The sequence below is a fragment of the Scleropages formosus genome, chromosome 17 (assembly GCF_900964775.1).
Source record: "Scleropages formosus chromosome 17, fSclFor1.1, whole genome shotgun sequence".
Lineage (NCBI taxonomy): Eukaryota > Metazoa > Chordata > Actinopteri > Osteoglossiformes > Osteoglossidae > Scleropages > Scleropages formosus.
Window position 1 is genome coordinate 3856388 of NC_041822.1, and position 20729 is coordinate 3877116.

Here is a 20729-nt window from a genome sequence, read left to right on the forward strand (position 1 = left end):
TAATGCTTTTTCAACCTTGGAAATCTGATTTTGAGATACTCTCAAAATCAAAATGCACATAAGTGACACGAGTTTTTGAATTATTTATTTTTCAGTTATTTACCTTCCGTAAATCTTTTTAAATGGACTTTAACAATATTAATACTGTGCATATTTCTATAGGAACTTTAACTAAGAATGTATTCTTTTTATTGTAAGAAGATAGAAAGTATTGTTTTTAAATCCGCTTTGTAAAGGAGCCCAATTGATGTTTAAAACTTGTCTTCCTTCGTGAATACCTTGATAAATTTTTCCTTTTATATTTGTACTTTTATTTTGTCATATTACGGCAGTGGCGTACGGTTATTGAAAGGGGGCTTTTATTTTGATACGATCTCGCTTTCCCAAGAGCCCTGCGTTTAGAATTGTCCAATTAGTTTAATGCGGTTGGCGCGCAGGTGTAACTTAGCCCAGCCTGTGTATAGCTGCGTGCTCCAAGATCGAAGGAATTTATTTTAATATAAAGAATTAGCAACCCTCCGAGGAAGAGGCACAAGGTTTGTAAGTGTAATATATTTGTTGTGATGAATGTCATTTGTTGAATTCTACTTGTTTTTTCTATGGAATGACACGTGGTGGTTACGCTGCTAACGCACAGAGACGGTGGTTGCTCTGAAGTGAAGAACGGAACGGAAATTAAATGTTAAATATTCGTGTTTCTTTCATTGTTTTTTTACACAAACTCTTACGTTGGTGGAGGTTGTCAAGTTTAAAGTTTCAATAAATCAACTAAACTGAGTGGAATCTATCTTGCCATCATCAGCTACACACTTCACTGCCAGCTATGTATGTATGACATCATCATCATCATCATCATGTATTTTATTATTGTCTCCCTGCTTAATCAGTGAGTAGAAACAAACTCGTTATTCAAGTTAAAGTCAGTCTGTAGATTCTGTATTACCTTTCACCCGTCCTTGAATTGTTTTTATGATATCAATGCAGATTAGAACGGTAACAAACATTGATTGACCATCATTATTATCAATGAATCATGAATGTCTACAACCCAAGGCTTCTCGAACCCCAGGCACTGGTCAAATGCGCCGCGCCCCCAACATTGACAAAGATAATACAAAAAAAGCCAGTGGAATACAATTAATTACAGTTTAGCTGAAGATGTTAAAGGATTTACAACAAGTATAACAGCTTTAATTATTAGTTTAGTTTTGGATAATGTACTATTTGTGTTCATTGATTTGAGTCACAAAGTCGGGTTTCTTGTTAGAGAATTTATGCCATGGTATGAAATTTGGTTTAAAAATAAAACTGACGGAAGTAAAATTGGCTTCTCCTGGCTTGAAGAATCGAAGTTTTCGAAGCCAAATAGCAGATTTCACACAATATAGTGTTTTGTGATTAATAAAATTCATATGAATGAATTTTTTCTGCTCTTTGCCGTGCATATGTTGCAGTACATGAGCACCGCCAGAGTAAGTGCAAAACAGTGCTCTTCAGAGAATGCAATAACAATATAGTAGTAGTAATACTCCTTCAGTGGTCTATGATTTACATATCCATGTGAATAATAAGTCGCATAAAGATGACGCTACCTAAAGGCGATTGGCTATATGGGGATGACGGAATTTTTCCTCTAACGTGATTTGTTGCTTAACAGTATTAGGAGTTCGCCGAGTCTACGAGTGTAGTACTTGTACTTGTTTCGTTGATCCTTTTCTCCAAAGCAACTTTCAGTGATTTGCACATTTAAGCAAGTGGGTAATTTTGAGTGGAGTAGGTCAGGGCAAGAACGTTCCTTAAGGGTCGGAAGTATTAGTACTACACGTCCCATAAATCCCTTTACCGGAAGTATGTTTGAGTTTTACTCCGTGCGTCAGGCACGAAATATCGTAAATACGCTTAAAAAGTATACTTTAAGTGTATGGGTACAGTTAGTTACATTAGATATGGCAGTGTACGTCTCATTGCGGTAATTTTCGTTTTAATCCCAATTGCATGGACTCTTTGGAATTTGAAAACAAGGGGCGGCTTTTTCAGTCCAGGAGCCGGAGCGGAGGTTGGCAAATTTAGAATTACGACTAACCAAGTTCCACGACGTAGTTAGTTGTTATCGTGAGGAAAGTATAAGCAGCTGTACAGTGAAGTGAATATAACTGCGTTTTACTTATCTCTCGAACGTCCCAAATGTGCCTGTACTAGGTGGGACGAGTTCCTTTTTCCACAGAGAAATTCGACATTCCCAGTACTGTCAGTGTCAGTACATCCACACATTATTATTTAGCTTGCTGCACACTTATTCAGATGCTTAAGCGACTTCCAATGAACTCTGTGTAGTGTTATCAGCCCACACACCTTATTCACCATGGTGATTTACACTGCTAGATACACTACTTACACTGGGTCACTCATCCATACAGCAGTGGAACACACTCTCTCTGTCATTCACACACTAGTATGGATGAACCTAAACAGCATGTCTTTGGACTGTGGGAGGAAACCAGAGCACCCAGAGGAACCCCACACAGAGAACATGCAAACTCCACACAGACTGAGCAAGGATTGAACCCATGCCCTCTCACACCACCCAGGCTCTGTGAGACAGCGACACTACTTGCTGTGCCACTGTGCTGCCATTCATATCATCATGTATCTAAGCAGATGTTCAAAATACATTTTTAACCTGTGATGTTTGTCTGTTTGTTCTTTTTTTGCTTGTTGTCTTACCAGCTTTAAGGATACAAATGTCCACCTACTATAGATAGTAGCCATTTTGAGTTGCTGCAAAGTTGTGAAGCGGTCATTTGTCCGTGAGCAGCACAAGTCCCTGTCCCTGTCTCTGTCCCTGTCTCCAGGACAGATGGGCGATCGGACCTCGCAGCACTTCCCCCTCCAAGGCGCAATACAGAGTGAGGACGCACTGAGTGTCCAGTGGTACCACGCTGCCAACAGCAAGTCCAAAATCGCGGATGCGCTCAAGAGTAAGCGCTCACACGTCTCCCTTTTTCCTACAAGTTAGGCTGGAGTTCACTCAGTAACTTCTTTATGGGCACATCCATCACGTGTTTGGACCAAGAGAGTGCTTTTCAACAGTGTTCCGTGGTACATCTCTTCTAACACTTGTGTTCGGTGAAAGTACCCAAAAGACTGGTCTTGTGGAGTCCTGTGCATCTGGCCCCTCATGGCCCTTATTTTACTTCACTAATGTAGAGGTAGAGTTACAATGAAGTGTGTGTTAGAATCAAAGGATGTAACACTGGACTCTCTTTCCCATAAGAAATAATTAAAATGTTGCTAATGTGGCCCAGTCATTGTTAATTTTTTCCAGTCTGACACTAAACATCGTCATCACTGTGTGCGATTCGAAGAAATATCTAAAATAGAGTAGCATTAAAATATTACATGTGTATAAATATTTTTAAGCATTTTCCTTTTTTTTTTTTTTTTTTTTTTTTTTTTTTTACTTTGGACAAATTTATTTAGCATGCTGTAAATATACTGTTGTAGTTCATTAAGTCAGATGCAGTTGTCTAGCCTCTTTGTTTTTACTGCTTTAGGAAACATACAGTACTGGCCTGTACCACAGCAGTTTTTTTAAAAAAATTAATGAAAATATGATTTTTTAACTTTTGATTTTCAGCTGTGGATCGGGCGACCTATCTGCAGAATAACGTTATCTTATTCCAAGACATTTTCACAGTTAAGGAGCAATGTATCTGGAAAAAAGCATATAACAGGGCATGTTATTGAGGGGGGGAACACTGCATTTTTGGGCCAGTATAAGCAGTGCGTGTCGTTTGGTACCATTTGTCTTGGTGTCTGCAATGAAAGCAAATATTGTAATGTATTTTCATTGTGTAAATTAATGATGCAGTTTATGTTAATAGTGCAATTTACATTCCTACTAGGTTCAGCTGACATGATTGAAGCTGATGTTCTTCTAAGGGGTCATAATCCCAAAGAGCCCATTATGGCCCACCCTCCCGACACAGACAGTGATATTACCTTGCATGACTGGCTAAAAGAGGTGTCAATGTCTGAAAAGGGAATAAAGCTGGATTTCAAAAGGTACTGTTGGCTTTTTTGTTGTTTTTTTTTTTGTTGTCATTTGAAAAAGTGTGGTTATTTATTACGTACTTATTGCAAATGGATTGCATTGGACAAGCCCCACTGATAACATGCAACTAAAGTTCAGTTTTTCTCCCTTGACAGTGTCATAGGAATTTGTTAAAAACAATTCCCAGTGAATCTGTAACAACTGAAAATGAAATGTGTGTACAATTTGTTGTCATAGTTATGCGTGTATGGTTTGATATTCTTTTAATTAAATAGATGCTATCACATTTATAAAGTCATTCTTGTGGCGCACACGCACATTGACTGAAACCATTTGTCCCAAGTGGGGTCACGGCAAGCTGGAGCCTAACCCAGCAGCACAGGGCTGGAGGGGGAGGGGACACACCCAGGGCGGGACGCCAGTCTGTCGCAGGGCACCCCAAGCGGGACTCGAACCCCAGACTCACCAGAGGGCAGGCATTTGTATTTGATAAACAACTTAACTCTGAACTGTCCCTCTGTGCAGCCTTCAAGCCGTGGCACCCTCCATAACTCTCCTGGAGAAGTTTAGGGGTCATCTTCATGGCCCTGTGTGGATCAATGCTGACATCCTTCCTGGTCCAGGGGGTGGAGCCACTGACCTCGATCCCGTGTCCTTTTTGAAAGCAGTAGGTTCAGGACTTCCTGGGAGTGTGCTGTCGCTTGGTTGGACCACGAACTGGGAGCGAGGCGCAGAAAATCCAGGTCTTGGCAGCTACCTGTTATGTCTGTGAACTGTTGTTCATTTTCCAGCAGTAACATTTTTACATATGTAATTTTTCAGCGTCTAAATATTTTCCTTGTGTCTTCACAGACATAGAAACCAAGGTAGTAGTTAGACTTTCATGGAGGTTTTCAGTGACTTTGCAAGTCTGCCCCCAGGGTACAGCTGGGAGATGGTGCGAGAGATGGAGGAGGTGTGCAGGCCTCTGAAACAGCCAGTGACTTTCCCCGTGCGAGCTGCCCTACTACCTCAGTCCTTTCTCCAGATGCAGTGGCTTCTTCAGCAATCCAGCAGGTGGGCCCACATATCAAGTCAAAGTCAACTTTATTGTCCTTCTGCCTATAGCTGAGTTACGCATGCAGGAGAACGAGATTCCGTTTCTCTACGGACCTCTGTGCCACATAAAACACACAATGTACTTTGTAAAGAAAAAAAAAATATATATACAGTACATACATATATACACAATATATATGTATACCTACAGCAGACAAGTGCAGAAACAAGACAAGAACAGTGCAGTATGCAGGCCAGAGTCTGGTGACAGCATACATAATATATAATATACACAATATACACAGTAAAACTATAAAAATATTTATGTATAATATAAATACAGATGGCAAAAAGCTATACAGGGCATGTAATTTAACTGTAAACTAGAACAATTAAACATTAGACACTGGACACTAGAGACACTAGACAGCTAACTACAGGAGCAGTAATAAGTTAACTGTTTTGAGTATGTTATTTGGTTAAAGTGACATGTGCCTTGTATGGAGTCTGAGTGAAATATCCGAGTAGATGTTTCCTGCTGCTGGTACAACTATTGCAACTGTGTCTGTTGACTGAATCCACCTGAATCGTATTGTATGCAAATGAAACGTATTATGAAATATTTTGACTAGTACCAGTACTTACTGCTTAGTACTTAGTAAACGTTAGTGCAGTATGTTGTAGTTGTGCCAGATCTGACATAAGAACAGTAAACACTGACATACAGACTTTTCTGAGATGCTTTCTTTGTAGAGGACCTTATTACCGGTGACATGGTGGCACAGTAAGAAGTGCCACTTCACTGGGCCTAGGTGGTGCGAAAGAACATGGGTTCAATCCCCCTTCAGTCTATGTAGAGTTTGCATGTTCTTCCCATGTCTGTGTGGGTTTCCTCCCACAGTTCAAAGATGTGCGGTTTAGGGGGATTTGTGACTCTAAATTGCCTGTTGTGTGTTAATGGGTAAGTGAGTGCGTGTGTAGCTGTCCTGCCATGGACTGGCATCCCGTCCAGGGTGTACCCCCCTCAGCCTTGTGCCCACCGCTTCAGGGATAGGCTCCAGATCACCATGACCCTGCTCAGGACAAGTGGCTATTGAAATTGGAAGGACAGATGGAAGACCTTTTCAAGTCACGTAAGGAGTAAATCACCATAGGCTCTGCTGTTTAAAAATGATGTGTGAAAGGTGGTAATGCAATGGAGCACGTAACAGAGTGATTTATTTTGCTTATAATGTTTCTGCTTGCTTAAAATATTAAATAAAACATAAATACTTTGTATCACACACACACGCTGTCTGAGCCGCTTATACCAAGCAGGGTCATGGCGAACCAGGGCGTAACCCAGCAACACAGGGCGCGGGGCTTGGGGAGAGGGGACGCACCCCGGACGGGATGCCAGTCCGTCACGAGGCACCCCAAGCAGGACTCGAACCCCAGACCCACCACAGAGCAGGCTCTGGCCAAGCCCACTGTGCCACTCCCCCCCCCCAGAATGAATGTGTATTCATTCTGTGTCCTGCTAAAAATCTGTCAGATCAATAACGGTTCAGTTTTTCTGAATAATTTTCATCACAATTTTAGTTATGTCAAAAAATTCTCAATTATGATACTTATGGACCCACCAGGACAGTCATTTCCACTAATAGTGGCTACATCTTTTTGGGCTTCTGTGGTTGGAGCAGCAGTTCATTGTTGATGCTGATAGGACTTCAATGTCATGATTTAATCTCTGTCACAGCTGCTAAAATTGCTGCACATGTCTGTTCTCCCCTCATTCAATTCTGGGTGTGATGGCTCAAGTTAATGGCTTGCTTGATAAAATCTTGATGAAACCTTTAATGGGAAAACTGTCTGATTATGATTTGGGAATAGATGGGTTATAGGTTTGTTCTGTACATCACTTAAAATAACAGCTATACATTACATGGAGTAATTCCTTTTCTGCAAAAGGTAAATGGATGTGTCAGAAACCAGATTCATTTCAAGTTCATGATCATTTCCACAAATGCTCTGCTTCATTTTAGATATAATTTTTTAAGAGGTATTTTTATGCATACATGTTTATGTATTTGTTCATATGCATGTTGAATCTGGACAGTGATTTCAAAATTTTTTCAATTGTAAACCGATTGTTCTGTTTTCAGCTGATGAGTCGATGAAGTACACTGGCTATAAACCCAGAAGCTTGGTTTGCTACCATAAAACATAGCAGCCGGTGTGGTTCTTTAACACTAGCTCCATGTATAAGTCCTCTTTGCTTTGTCTCTTCCAGTTACAGCCTGACGGTGTGGACTGGCCAGGCCGACGAGTGGAAGGTGGAGGACCTGCTGCCCTACAGGCAGAACATTGACAAGAGCAGAATCTACTACGACCTTCTGGAATCGCAGTACACCACCCTTTGGAAACTCCCATGTTGATCCCAGAAGGAAACTGACTGGCTGCTGAACTAAGCAAGCGACAAATTCTGACATTCCTTTTGTTTAAAACAAGGGCCCTTTAGGAAACAAAAATCTTTGCTCTTAAGAAATACTACTTAATTTTAGCCAAAAAGTCTGTGCAGTTCTTGGTATCTGAAGTTATACAAGTTGGCAGCAAATGCTCGCACCTTACTACATTTACATTTATTCATTTAGCAGATGCTTTTGTCCAACGCAACTTCCAATGAACTCTATGTAGCGTTAGCAGCCCACAAGGTGAATTACACTGCTAGATACACTACTTACAATGGGTCACTCATCCATATATCAGTGGAGCACACACTTTCTGTCACTCGCACACCAATCTACCTGAACAGAATGTCTTTGGACTGTGGGAGGAAACCAGAGCACCCGGAAACCCCACAGAGACACGGGGAGAACACAGAAACTCCATACAGACTGAATGGGGATCAAACCCATGTCCTCTCATCACCCGAGTACTGTGAGAGAGCAGCACTACTTGCTGTGCCGCTCCAGTCAGTTGGGTTTATTGATGTAATGCCCTTCTTTTGATGAGCGCATCACATCAGCAGAAGTGCATTATATCAGTGATACCAGTAGGAGTTTCGTTACACTTCTCTAAATGTATACATATTTTTTATCTGTACGTTTTATTGTGGGGAAAACCATTTAGTGTCAGTAGTCAGATGGCAGTGCAGTGGAGTAATGGTGGGCTTGTTGTCAAACCCAGCTCTGTGTGGAAGTTGCATGTTCTTCTTGTATTTCTGTAGGTTTCCTCAGGATAGTCCAGATTCTTGCCACAGTCCAATACATGTCAGGTGAATGGGTGACTGAATTGCCTGTTGTGTGTGTGTGTGTGTGTGTGTGTGTGTGTGTGTGTGTGTGTGTTTGCCCTATGATGGCTTGATGTTCGATCTGAGATGTAATTCTCCGCAAGCCCTGTTCTTCCTAGATACTCTAACTTCCAGACCTTTGAAACACTGTACAGGACAAGAAATTTCTACCAATTGGTAGAAGGGTGGGTTTAAACATTTCTAAAAATCAACAAATTAGATACATATACATTACGATATTGTGAATTGGGCCTTTTACATTACTTGTGCTTGCTGACATTCCCGGAACAAAATGTGTCAACATAAAACAATAACAGGAGGTGCAGGAAGCTATGTATGTATTTTCTCCTTGTGACATTTGCCCAGAAAAGATCAACATTTCCATGTAAACCCCTATTGTATTTAAAGATGAATGGATAGTAATCTTCACATAACACTGTACCAAAATGTAAGGTCTGAAGCAGCTGCTCATGTTACAAAACAAAGTTTGTGGTTTATTGCAAAATAAGGTTATGTCATTGCAACGTAGAAATTTTACATTATGATATTAGGGTGTTAATGTGTCTTCATGTAGTTAATTGTTAACTTTGGTGAATATTACAGTGCAATTTTTAGTCTCTTAGAAAATATTTTAATCATCGAGCTGCAATATTTGCATTAAATATACAGCTTGATTGGAGCTTTTGGTGAGCTGTAGAATAAATTTTGGTTATTTCTGTACACATTTGATTTGTTAAATGATTCTAGAATTATTGTTATTGTTATAGCAATCACTTGCTGTTTAATACCCCATTCTGCTGAGAGTATTGTGTACACATGGCAGAGATTGATCTTACCTGTCGTTAATAGTGTGACATGAATAGGGCGACTTAAATAGCCTCAGTCTTCTGTGCTGAACAAACAAATGAGTCAGTAAAGCCACAGCAAGAGTCAGTCAGCCAACTAGTGAATGGATGTGAACAATGCAAACTGAGCGTGGTGTTATTACAGAGAAACCTGCACCACTCTACCACCCGAACTGCACTGGACAAGTGCTTATCGATGATGGATGGGCTGGTTGTCGAAGACATTGCGCAATTATATTTGGGAGCCAGTGTGAGTCGACACACTGTCGTGAGTTTTAGAGCCTCGGGACGACACGTTTGTCACTTCGGGCTATTTGTTAGTGGATTTCGGAAGGAGAATAAGAAGTGTCATTTCTTCTAGTGCTCATTTCATTATATGATGCATCTTGCTTGATCACACCTGGTGAGGCTCAACTTAGCTATCTAAGAATAAAGAAGGAAAATGTGGATTTCCTGGTAAGAATCAAATTGTCCGGACATTGAATAGGGCCAAACAAACAAATAAATTGGTGATTGAAAATAGTTAAATCTTCCATTTACCATTAAAATCAATAGTTACAGTCCTGGATTTTCTGTCTGCGCATTTTTGCAGAGGTGGCGAAGGCTTGGTGTTCTGCGGTAATGTCACAATTTACAGCTCAGATGGCTTTTCTAAAAAGTAGGCGTGTGTGTTCGGAGCGTTTTGTCACGGAAGTAATTAAAGCAGTAATAAATCATTAAAACCCCGTGTTTGTTATGAGAGGGCGTGGAGCCACTAGCCGCCCACAGCTCGCCCTTACTCATGGTCGCAGCAGAAGGGAGCCCACTTCACATTCTCACAAGGTGCTTACTCATGCTGATAGTACTGCCCTTTCCCATCAGTCTGGCTCAGAGCGAAGGCACTGAAACAAAGACAGATGTTCCATATGACATTTAAATCCCTGCAGAGCAATTAATCATGTCTGTTAGTGTTGTAATAGCGGCGGTAATATAAAATACGTGTCTGCATTTGTACCGATTTTCTGTCTTGTTAAGAGATCTTTTAAAGAGCTCTAAAGCTTCTCTTTTCAGAGTATGAACTCAGGATATGCTTATGTTCCATTAAAATATGTCCTTGAACTTCTCATAGCTTCTGATTCTTTGTATCAGGCTGTGGTGATGGTGATGATCACCGTCTTGCCGTGAGGTTGTTTGAAGCGGCATTCTGGCCTGGGCTGTATCAGTGTAAATCGGTCCGGCTGCTGGTGATTACTTTAAACAAGAGGGCTCTGATGGCCAGACTGGTTTACACACACGCACACACACAGACATGATGTGGGCGAGTGAAATGACTGTTCTACGCAGTACAGATTCCAAATTCTGGATTTTAGCTGATGTCACATATATGTGGTGTGTTAAGGGGGGATCGGGACACATGTCACAAGAGAAGGGTTAATGCAAAAGAAAAATTTGGAATATGATTTGATGTCTGTTTGCTTTAGCTTTGTGTTGCGCAGCTTGCAGCCAATAGTCTTGTAATGGCAGATAAATTGTTTTTGATTTTTTTTTTTTTTTCTCTACAGATGTCAGGAGGGAATGAATTGAGGTTTTATTTTATTCATCACACAGCTGTCTGACATTCATGTGACTTGAAAGGGCAGAATATTGTCTTGTTTTCATGTTTGAAATTGGAGATGTGAAGGTGAAAGGAAAGTATATGATTTCTTTCTTTTCCTCAGTACAGCGGAAGAGAGGTGACAGTTGAATTAAGCATAATTTTAAATATTTATTTACAATGAAGGTCACCATAAAGTGTGCACATCACATACAAGAGAAAAAGACCGATCCTAATGTACACTTATTCTGTAGTATTTCAGTGTGTTTTCACATCACAGATAGTGACAATGATATTTTCCCTCCTCAAATGTCATTGTCATATAATCCATTAATAACATGGAATAAGAACAATAAATAAAATAAATACGTGTGAAATAGTCGGCACATATGCACATTTTTAAATCAGTTTTATCTGACATTCCCTTGATAGTATGAACGCTGACTTTGATGGCAAACACATTATTGGCATGCAGCATCTATATAGTGTGAGAAAAAAGTCTGCTGTTTCTGTTATATTTTACATTATCTTTAATAATCCAATGTCCAATAAACCAACATCCAAACAACCTTGCATAATACTTTTTCAACTTGTACATTGTGGAGAATATCACATCGTGCATGATTCCCTTTAAAGACTTACGGTATAAAGCAAGTTCATACTGGCAATCTCTCTGAGTATGATGTACAAAACATTACAATGATTGTCTGTTGATTTCTTTTACATCTTGGCCTGGGATCATATATAATAGCATTCATCTTCTGTGCATCACTTAACACTGATACAGAACAACCAAGAACCTCCTATATGAAGGCAGATAAATGTTTTATTAATGTGTCTTTCAAACCTTAATTACAAACAATAAACGTAAAACCCTAACATGTTTCTGCCTAGGATCATACAGTAAGAATGTATTGTTTAAATTCAGCTGACAAAAACAATATTGATGTATAATTAGATATGTTTAAACTATAGCACAAGCAATCTGTAGTTATAAACTCGGACATTGGCTGCCCATGAACATGTAGTTGAAAGGAGTGCTTAGTGACCAAAGATCTCTTCAAAATTGACAAGCTGTTTGATCTGCTCTGTCTGCATGGAGTGACGCCGCAGCAACATCTTCTTGGCCTTGAGATCCTTGGGGAAGCTGGGGGCGCAGGGAATAAGGGGCTTGGGCCCTGTGCCAGCACATGCCCCACTCACTGGCTTCATAACAGTACTCCCATTGCTGCTGCTAGCACCTGTGCTGGCGTTAACACCAATGTCAGGAATGGGCACATGGGGGTTGAGTGGAGGCAGATACCCTGGTCTGGTGTGGGAAATGTGATCCAGGAGCAAGGCTCCAGACCCCCGACGCTCCATCATGCCTGGGTTCCTTCTGGAGAAACTCTCCAAGGACTCTCGGGAGCCGGACAGGTTGGAGGAGCGTGTCGAGACCAGCTTCCTTTTCTCTACTGCAGTCTTGCAGTCCTCAGGGCTATTAAATTGGGGTAACTGGGAATCCGAGCTGTAGTGGTCTATCCCAATGTTCCGCCGCCGGACAATGTTGCGCAGGCTGGACACAGCCAAATTGGAGAGGCAGTCTGGGTCCTTGTCCACTGGGACAGCAGCTGCTCCGTTATTGCGGTGCAGATCCAAGTGTGAAGACGTGTGAGACGATGAGATGTCATCGTATGACATCTTCCGGCCCAGTCCTCCCCTTCTTTCCCCTCCACCATCCATGCTGCCTCCCTTGTCCAAGGTCTTGCTCAGCCCAGCAGTATCTTTCACATCCATGCTCTGGTGACGTGTGACTGGGGCTCGGGGAAAGGTCATTCCGTTGATCCTAAAAGAAAGCTCTTCCTCTGGGGTAATATCCAGTAGGTCCTCAGCTAAGGAAGAAGCTTTGTTCTGCTGCAGGAGCAAAGAATGAGGGATCTTCAGCCAAGGTTCAGAGTGCAGACGTTGCAAATGCAGCAGCTTCGCCGTCCCACCTTGTACTAGGTTGGGGTCATGGATTGGTGATCCAGGTTGAGATGTTGTAGTGCTAGAGCTCTGGAAGTTAAACATACGCTTCTCTGGCTGGGAAGCCATAGTTTGGGGTGAGGTGCGAAGTTCTATTTCAGAAGGAGACATGATCGACATGGGAGAATAGTGCAGGCGGTCCTCCAGTTCCGGTGGTGGGGGGACATTGAGGTACTGCTTGGTCATTTGCCTTCCTGAAGGCAGTTTGTCTGTGGTGATGATGATCACCTCCTTGCCCTTGGCTTTGCAGGCATCAAGCAGCACTTTGAGGGTGTCCTTGTCATTGGCATTAACAGCGTGGACCAGGGCAGAGGAACCAGAGTGGTCCTCCAAGCTGGGGTCAGCCCCACTTGCCAAAAGAAAGGACACCACCTCAACACCAGCCCTCTCCAAGCATGCATGCATCAAGGCTGTCTTACCTGACTTGTCCTGAATGTTGGGATCTGCACCATTTTCCAGGAGATACTTGACCATCTTGGCTTTGCCAACACTCTGTTGATCAACATGCTTGGTTCTACAGGCGATCATCAGGGGCGTCTCCCCACGCTCATTGCTCTCATTGATGTAGGCTCCACCTTCCAGCAGTAGGCGGGTCAGCCGTAGGCGGCTCAGGTAGACAGCCTTCAGCAAGGAATTGCCATCTGTGCGTACTTCTATTGTATCACCCATGGCCCTTATTCCCTCTGTGATCTTTGCATCATGAGACCTCGAAGTTCTTGTCTTTAAGAACCTGAGACGAAAATAAAACATATATATGTTTTTATTTATTGTCGTTTGAGCCATTTATTCAGATTCATTCAAGAATGAAAAGTATGGTCCACATGTACATGACATATACAGGTGGTCCCTGACTTACGATGAGGTTACGTTCCGCGAAACCCATCGTATGTCGAAAATATCATGTCGAAAATGCATTTAATACATCTAATACACACCTCTGCGTGACAGACTGGGAGATGCGGCTCATGGATCGCTACTGCTGCCCAGCACCGCGAGAAAGTATTGCACTGCATATCGTTCTTCCGGGAAAAAATCAAAATTCGAAGTACAGCTTCTACTGAATGTCTATCGCCAGCTTACCATCGTAAAGTCGAAAAATCGTAAGTCAAACCATTCTAAGTCGAAGAGCATCTGTATTTATGAAAATATATGATGGGCTGGAGTTCTGCACAGCTTGAGCCAAACTACACATACCTTTTTTTCTGCGGTAGATTCTGGACCACTGCAACTAAGGCTGGATAAGCGTGGATCGAAGGAAATGATCTTTCTGCTTTGCCAATGCAGTGTTAATTCTGTGAATAATTTCACCTTGTGTAATATCATTACTGTCTGTTATAAGCAAATATGAGATAGAGCGAGAGGAACAACAGTCAAAATAATTCAACAAAAAGCATTTCAGCAACAGCAGTGTAACAGTAATCATTTTAAACATTCACATTTATTTATTTACACAATTCACATTTATTCATTTAGCTGATGCTTTTCTCCAAAGCGACTTACAATGTTAAGGTTACAGTTGGTCACAGATTATTACTATAGTGGGGTATCTGGTAGGATAGTGGTTAAAACAACTGCTTTTGGACCCCAAGGTTGCAGGTTCAAGCCTCACCTCTGGCTATAGTTCCCTTGAGCAAGGTACTTACCCTGAATTGCTCCAGTAAAATTACCCAGCTGTATAAAGGGGTAAATAATTGTAACCTTAACATTATAAGTTGCTTTGGAAAAAAGTGTCAGAAAAACTTTTTTGTCTAAAAAGGCTCCTTTTCTAGCGGTAGCAGCTTTCTTAATTTGTTGGTGTCCCTTGCAAGTAAGCCAACACTTGAAATATCTTATTTCCAAGGCATTTCTTTTTGAGAATAAAACCTTAAAAGTTCATTTAGCTATTTAAATTTAAGCTGTTTTTTGTATATGGCGAAGTAAAGTTACCAAGGTCCCCTGTTCAGTTTGTGTCATTGATTAGATTCAAACGCAAAATCCTTCTCAAAATTTACAGCAGTTTTATAAGACTGGTTTTCTCTTCTTTATGCATTTTTTTTCCCACTGATCGGAGGGAACGGAAGAGGGACAGAGGGACCTTGGCTTCATTGTTCACGTTGTCAGACAGCGATGCTCGGAGCGCTCGCTCTTTTCACATGAACTTGAATAGGAGTCATAGCTTTGTGTCCATTTCTTACAATTTGCTAAAATGAACATTTTAACCTTATGCTCTTGTCCGCCAAAAAGGGACTCTGTGGACTCGTGTAGGAGTGTGCGACTGTTGAGAAGTGTGTATGTGTGTTTAAGGTGTGCTTGCAGATCAATGAAAGAGGCTGATGGGAAGAAAAAATGTTTAAAGTATTTTGCTGAAATAAATAGAAGAAAAAAAACATTTTATCTGCATTTCATTGTCTTTCACCTTATTGATCATGGTTAACTATGTCAATCCCTCTGCAAACGTTGTGAAGAGCGCTGTACCGAAAAATAATCTGGGATTTCTTGCACAGGTTTTCTGAAAAAAATCCCAAAATAAAATCTTAAAAATGCGGCAGCGTAAGGCTACGTATAATGACATCATTCTGTATGCGTCTTTTTATTGCTGATGGCATCATAGTTTTGTTTTTTCCTCCGGTTGGTGACATTAGCAGTGAACCTGATGACTTATTTCCTCAACTAAACGCTTGACATCATCTCGCGTGGTCATGCTGGAGTTTGTCAGACGTGTGATCCTGCCCAAATTTTAAATTTTAAAGAAAATTAAAAATTTTAGCTAAATTTTACATTTTTAAAAAGCTTTTAAAAATTCTGTACATTTACATGCATTCATTTAGCAGAGGCTTTTCTCCGAAGCGACGTACATCTCATGGAAAATACAATGTGTTCATTACATTAACAGAAAGAGACACTTAGATGCAGATTCTTAAGTACAGTTGGTTTGTTCTTTCCACCACATGAACCAACGTTCATCACACGAGTAGCTGCATAAAACTTTCTCCGAATATCAACGACTCCTGATCACCTTCCTGCTTTTTTTTTTTTCCAGTGTATCTAGCAGTGTAAGTCACCGCGGTGAATAAGGTGTGTGGGCTGATAACGTTACATAGAGTTCATTGGAAGTCGCTTCGGAGAAAAGTGTCTGCTAAATAAATAAATGCAAATGTAAATTTATATGTCGCCATTTCCAGCGCTTCCAAAGCACAGCTCGATTTGGCCACGCGCTCATGGCAGAGCGTCCGGGTGCGCTGCAGCGGATGCGCGAAGTTGCGAGGCTCTGACACATTGACATTTAGACTGCTGCCCGCACTTCATGTGTTAGTCTCTGGCCTTGAAGCTGCTGCTGAACACAGAGAATACGTAATGACTGGCAACTCCTCTTCAGAAAGCCATGACAAACAACCACTGGCCTTCTCCGGCAATATTTAAACCAGCGAGGCAGAAAGGGTACATTCTGGGCTTTTTCTTAAATGAACGCAACCCTCAGCAACGGTGTCGTCACCGAACGAAATCGCAGGTTAATTACTGAAGGAAAAGAGTACGGGCCCAGTAGGCGACACAAGAATGAACGACCAGGGAAGTGCAAGTGTCAAACCGCTTTATTTAGATTTGCTTTTATCGTAGGGCTCCAGCGTTGATGCCCCAACAGTGCTCTAATCCAAAAAGGGAACATTAAGCCATTAAACAGCTTTTTAACTTTTACACATGTCGAAGACTTGTCCTAAAAGTCATTTACATTTATTTATTTAGCAGACACTTTTCTCCAAAGCAACTTCCCATGAACTCTATGTAGTGTTACCAGCCCACACACCTTATTCACTGCGGTGACTTACACTGCTAGATATACTACCTACACTGGGTCACTCATCCATACATCAGTAGAACACACTCTCTCTGTCACTCACACTATGGGTGAACCTGAACAGCATGTCTTTGGACTGTGGGAGGAAACCAGAGCACCCAGAGGAAACCCACACAGACAGAACATGCAAACTCCACACAGACTGAGTGAGAATCAAACCCATATCTTCTCACACCACCCAAGCACCATGAGACAGCAGCGCTACTCACCGTGCCACCTAGGGGGAAAAGTACATGCCCAGTAGGTGGGCACGTAAAAAACATATCTGAACAAATCAGACTTTCAAAAATAAATATGTAAAGGAGCGCAAGTGTAGTAATTTTTCCGAGGAGCAAAAATATGTCTGAGCGATTTTAAAAATGAAAGCTACAGCATCACCGAGCTAAACCCGTTATTTAGCGGGAGCACTACTCTCGGTGCTTTGCTGCTTGTGAACGTGATGAGAATAAGCACATCAACATCCTGGAACAAAGGTTATTAGGAAAAAGTACATAATATAGTGGGAACGGAGAATTACTCAAACACAGGCAGCACACATGGCCAGTCCCTGCATTTCAGCTCTCGCCTCCTTTCATAACCGCCAACGAGCTCTACTCATCCCTACTTCTACTCAATGACGAATTATTAACAGCCACGATAGCTGCTGGTGCCTTCACTCAAGGTCTGGCTCGTGGCAAAGTCCTGCTCTGCTCTGGCACATTTCTCCTCCGTTTCTCATCGCAACAAGGCAGATGGTTCAGATAAAGCTGGCAAATGAGTTATTGCTGAAATGCTAACAAACGTACAATAAAGGTGCCGCATTAATTCCGCTGCTCTTCCGACAGTCCGTGGACCGAGTCCAAGACGGAAAAGCGCTGGTTTTAGAGAAACACTCGGAGTGTGGAGATTTGAACCCTAGGTGAGAAACAGTGAAAAAAAAATCCATTTAATAATATATGTGTTCAAAGTTATCTCAATGTTAATGTTTGACCAAAGGCTTTTAGGCTCATTACATTTTAATCTATTTTGACAATCAGTTATCTATACAAGAGCAATAATAATTATGAGAAATCCCAGTAGCTAAATAAACAATTAAATAGTAAAGCTGTTTGAACAATACAAACCGGACTATAATATTTTAATGCAACCCTTTATTTGTAAAGGACTTAAAGAAAACAGTATTTCTGGTTTGAAATCAGAAGTCGATGTACAAACAGCTATGAGCTGAGATCAATGTCATGTGTAGTATGTCCTCCATAAAGTGATACAAATAGATATATGCATATATACGGTATATTTATTCATAGTGGACAGCTTCACCTGCAGTAGACAATTTCGGGAGTTTTGCAAAATCTATATATTAATTTTCTGATTTGTTGGATGCTCCTTATTCGTATGAAATGTCTTTTATAGATGCTCTGCTGCTACACTAAATTTCTACAAACAAGCACTGGGTAGAATTTGAATTGACAAGTCATTTACATTACATACATAATGATTAATGTTAAATTTTCCAGAAAAGAAAAATTCCCTCTTTTGGTCTTAAAGTCAACTTCAGCACTGATTTTGGGCAAAATTTATTTCTCATATAATTTCAAAAGCCAGAATGACAGTTTCCAAAAGCAGTCCGATTATCACAATAGCTGTGATTACCCCTAAGAAAATGAAAAGGCATCATCAGTTAGAAAAACTTTTTCAACTTTCTGATCACACACATCCTCGAAGTTCATTTTCTCTTCGAAATGGAAATATTTGATTTAAACTAAATCATTTATAACAGGGCCATCTTCATCTTCAGTCAATCTGAAAATATTTATCTATCGATCGTCAAAATAAACAGCTGCTGTAAGACAATCAATTAAAGGGACAGGTTTGAATCTGGTAACATCATTAAAGTGATGTACAGTACAATATTGTTCACATCTGCAAACCTGGAAAAATTAGGAAAATTAACTGCCCACTCATGTTCAATTTGCATTTTTACATTTTAATATGACATATGTAACAATTTCCTTTTAATATATTTCACATAGTTCACTGTTTTAAATGCCATTATATCTGTTATGTAACAAAAGAAGTTGTAGAAAATTTATACGTCTGTCAACTCACCTATAGTTCTGAGCTTGGCTTTGATGGAGAAACTGGAGTCGAGCCCTCGGTCGGTTACATCTCGATAGTCCCACCCTTGGCAAATGTCATGCTTCTCTTTATGATGTTGCAGGAAAAGTTGCAGCAAAAAAGCAATTAATGAGAAAAAGACGGAAGGGAAATGAAAAAGAGACAGATGATGCGAAGGCAAGGCGGGTATGTGATGTCTCAGCTTTGAGCTCCCATAGGGGACTGAGACTCTGTGTGTGTGTGTCTGTAAGACAGGGCGAGAGAGAGCGACTGAAGAGCCAGTACGCCAGTACACCGCCTCCGAGCCAAAGAGAGTGAGTAGAGCAAAGGCGGGAGAGAAGGATGGCTCTTCACATTGAGTGATGCTCAGCTTAGCCAACGGAGGGCAGCTCTCCAAGCCAACAAGACGCTCTTGAGACCTGATGGAATCGTTTTATTTCCTAATTGTCTCGTCAGAAGAATGCCTGTCCTTACAGTCAGTTTATAATTGTTTTTATTTATTCATTCATTCAGCTGATGCTTTTCTATAAAGCAGCTTACATTTATTTAGCAGACACTTTTCTCCAAAGCGACTTCCAATGAACTCTACGTAGTGTCATCAGCCCACACACCTCATTCACCAAAGTGACTTGCACTACTAGAGACACTACTTACACTGGGTCACTGATCCATGCATCAGTGGAACACACTCTCTCTCTGTGTGAACCTGAACAGCATGTCTTTGGAGTGTGGGAGGAAACCAGAGCACCCAGAGGAAACCCATGCAGCCTCCACACAGACTGAATGGGGATCAAACCCATGTCCTCTCGCACCACCCAGGCACTGTGAAACAGCAGCACTACTTGCTGTGCCACCCTTACATTGTACATTGAGTTGGGTATACTAACCTATTTACAATGATTTACCCTTTTATTCAGCTGTGTCTTCTTACTGGAGAAATTCAGAGTAAGTGCCTTGTTAAAGGGTCCTGTTGCAGGAGGTGGGACTCAAACCCAGGTCCTTTGATTACGGGGTGACAGTTTAAACCACCTGCTGCCCCTACTTACTCAACCGCTAGGACATCCCGTGCTTTCCATTTCAGCGTGGTGCTCCGGAGGTTTTTCTCAGGCCATTTTCAGCGACGATGCAATGATTGGTTGATTCGTGTGTTTACTTTGTAAGTCACCCCTTTTGCACCTGGGAACGAATAATCATGAGATGAAAATGACATCTAAATATAGCGAGACAGCCTGACTACAGCTCACACTCCAGTGTTTCGGTCCTCACGAGAACTGACAACACACGGCACATACGGCGCGATCTTTGACCTGGACCTAAAATCGATAGAAGAAATGTGGACAGTAACTCAAATCATCTCAGGAGACCAATGAGAATAAATTCAAAAGAATTCCTCAGAAGAAGCTGTTAATTAAAAGTGCAAAAATCAATTCTTTCTACAAGGCCTATGGTTAAGCTTTGGGACCTCTGAAATGTTTTTAATCCAAGTTACGTATTTAATTAGATTGTTAATTGTGTCATGTAAAATTTACATCTTTCCAAATGACTAAAGCCACTTAAAGCCTAACCCAACAACCCAGGGCATAAGGCTGGAGGGGACATACCCTGGACAGGACGCCAGTCCATTGCAAGGCACCCCCAGCAGGACTCGAACCCCAGATGCCCCATAGAGCACGACCCCGCCAAACCCATTGCACCACCACACCCCCCACCTTTCCAAATCACTTAAGTGAAAATATTTAAAGTGAAGTGTAATACATTATCGCTTCATCAGGTTTACTTAAGATCACAACTGCCATGTTTCCAAAGGTATCGACCAGTAACATGACATAATGCAACATAATACCTTGGGTTGATGCAACTTGCTTTTCAAAGCACTAAGACCCCAGTGTTACTCTGCTTGGACTAAATACTCCATTTATTGCAATGCAACCCGAACATGTTACTCACACAAAAATACATGCTTACAAAACTGGAGCAGCTGTGCGGATGTGCATATTATGCTCAGTATAAGTGCA

General features: G+C 41.3%; 2 protein-coding genes across 4 annotated transcripts; one reads left to right on the forward strand and one right to left on the reverse strand.

Moving 5' to 3' along the window:
* The first annotated feature begins 144 nt into the window (after nucleotides 1-144).
* On the forward strand, nucleotides 145-7760 carry fam151b (family with sequence similarity 151 member B). Of its 3 annotated transcripts, none has more exons than XM_018760021.2 (6): nucleotides 145-540; nucleotides 2853-2978; nucleotides 3906-4065; nucleotides 4580-4797; nucleotides 4975-5110; nucleotides 7365-7760. In XM_018760021.2, the coding sequence occupies exons 2-6, from the start codon at nucleotides 2858-2860 to the stop codon at nucleotides 7507-7509; spliced, it is 780 nt and encodes a 259-aa protein (XP_018615537.2). In that variant the 5' UTR covers nucleotides 145-540; nucleotides 2853-2857; the 3' UTR covers nucleotides 7510-7760. The 3 variants fall into 3 exon arrangements, with proteins under 3 accessions (XP_018615537.2, XP_018615536.2, XP_018615535.2); XM_018760020.2 differs by having other exon boundaries at nucleotides 145-536; XM_018760019.2 differs by lacking the exon at nucleotides 145-540 and adding an exon at nucleotides 1325-2056.
* A 4062-nt stretch (nucleotides 7761-11822) lies between these two features.
* ankrd34bb (ankyrin repeat domain 34Bb) lies at nucleotides 11823-13454 on the reverse strand. Its single transcript, XM_018760009.1, has one exon. It carries the CDS (start codon nucleotides 13452-13454, stop codon nucleotides 11823-11825), a length of 1632 nt encoding a protein of 543 aa, XP_018615525.1.
* Between the last annotated feature and the right edge of the window lie 7275 nt (nucleotides 13455-20729).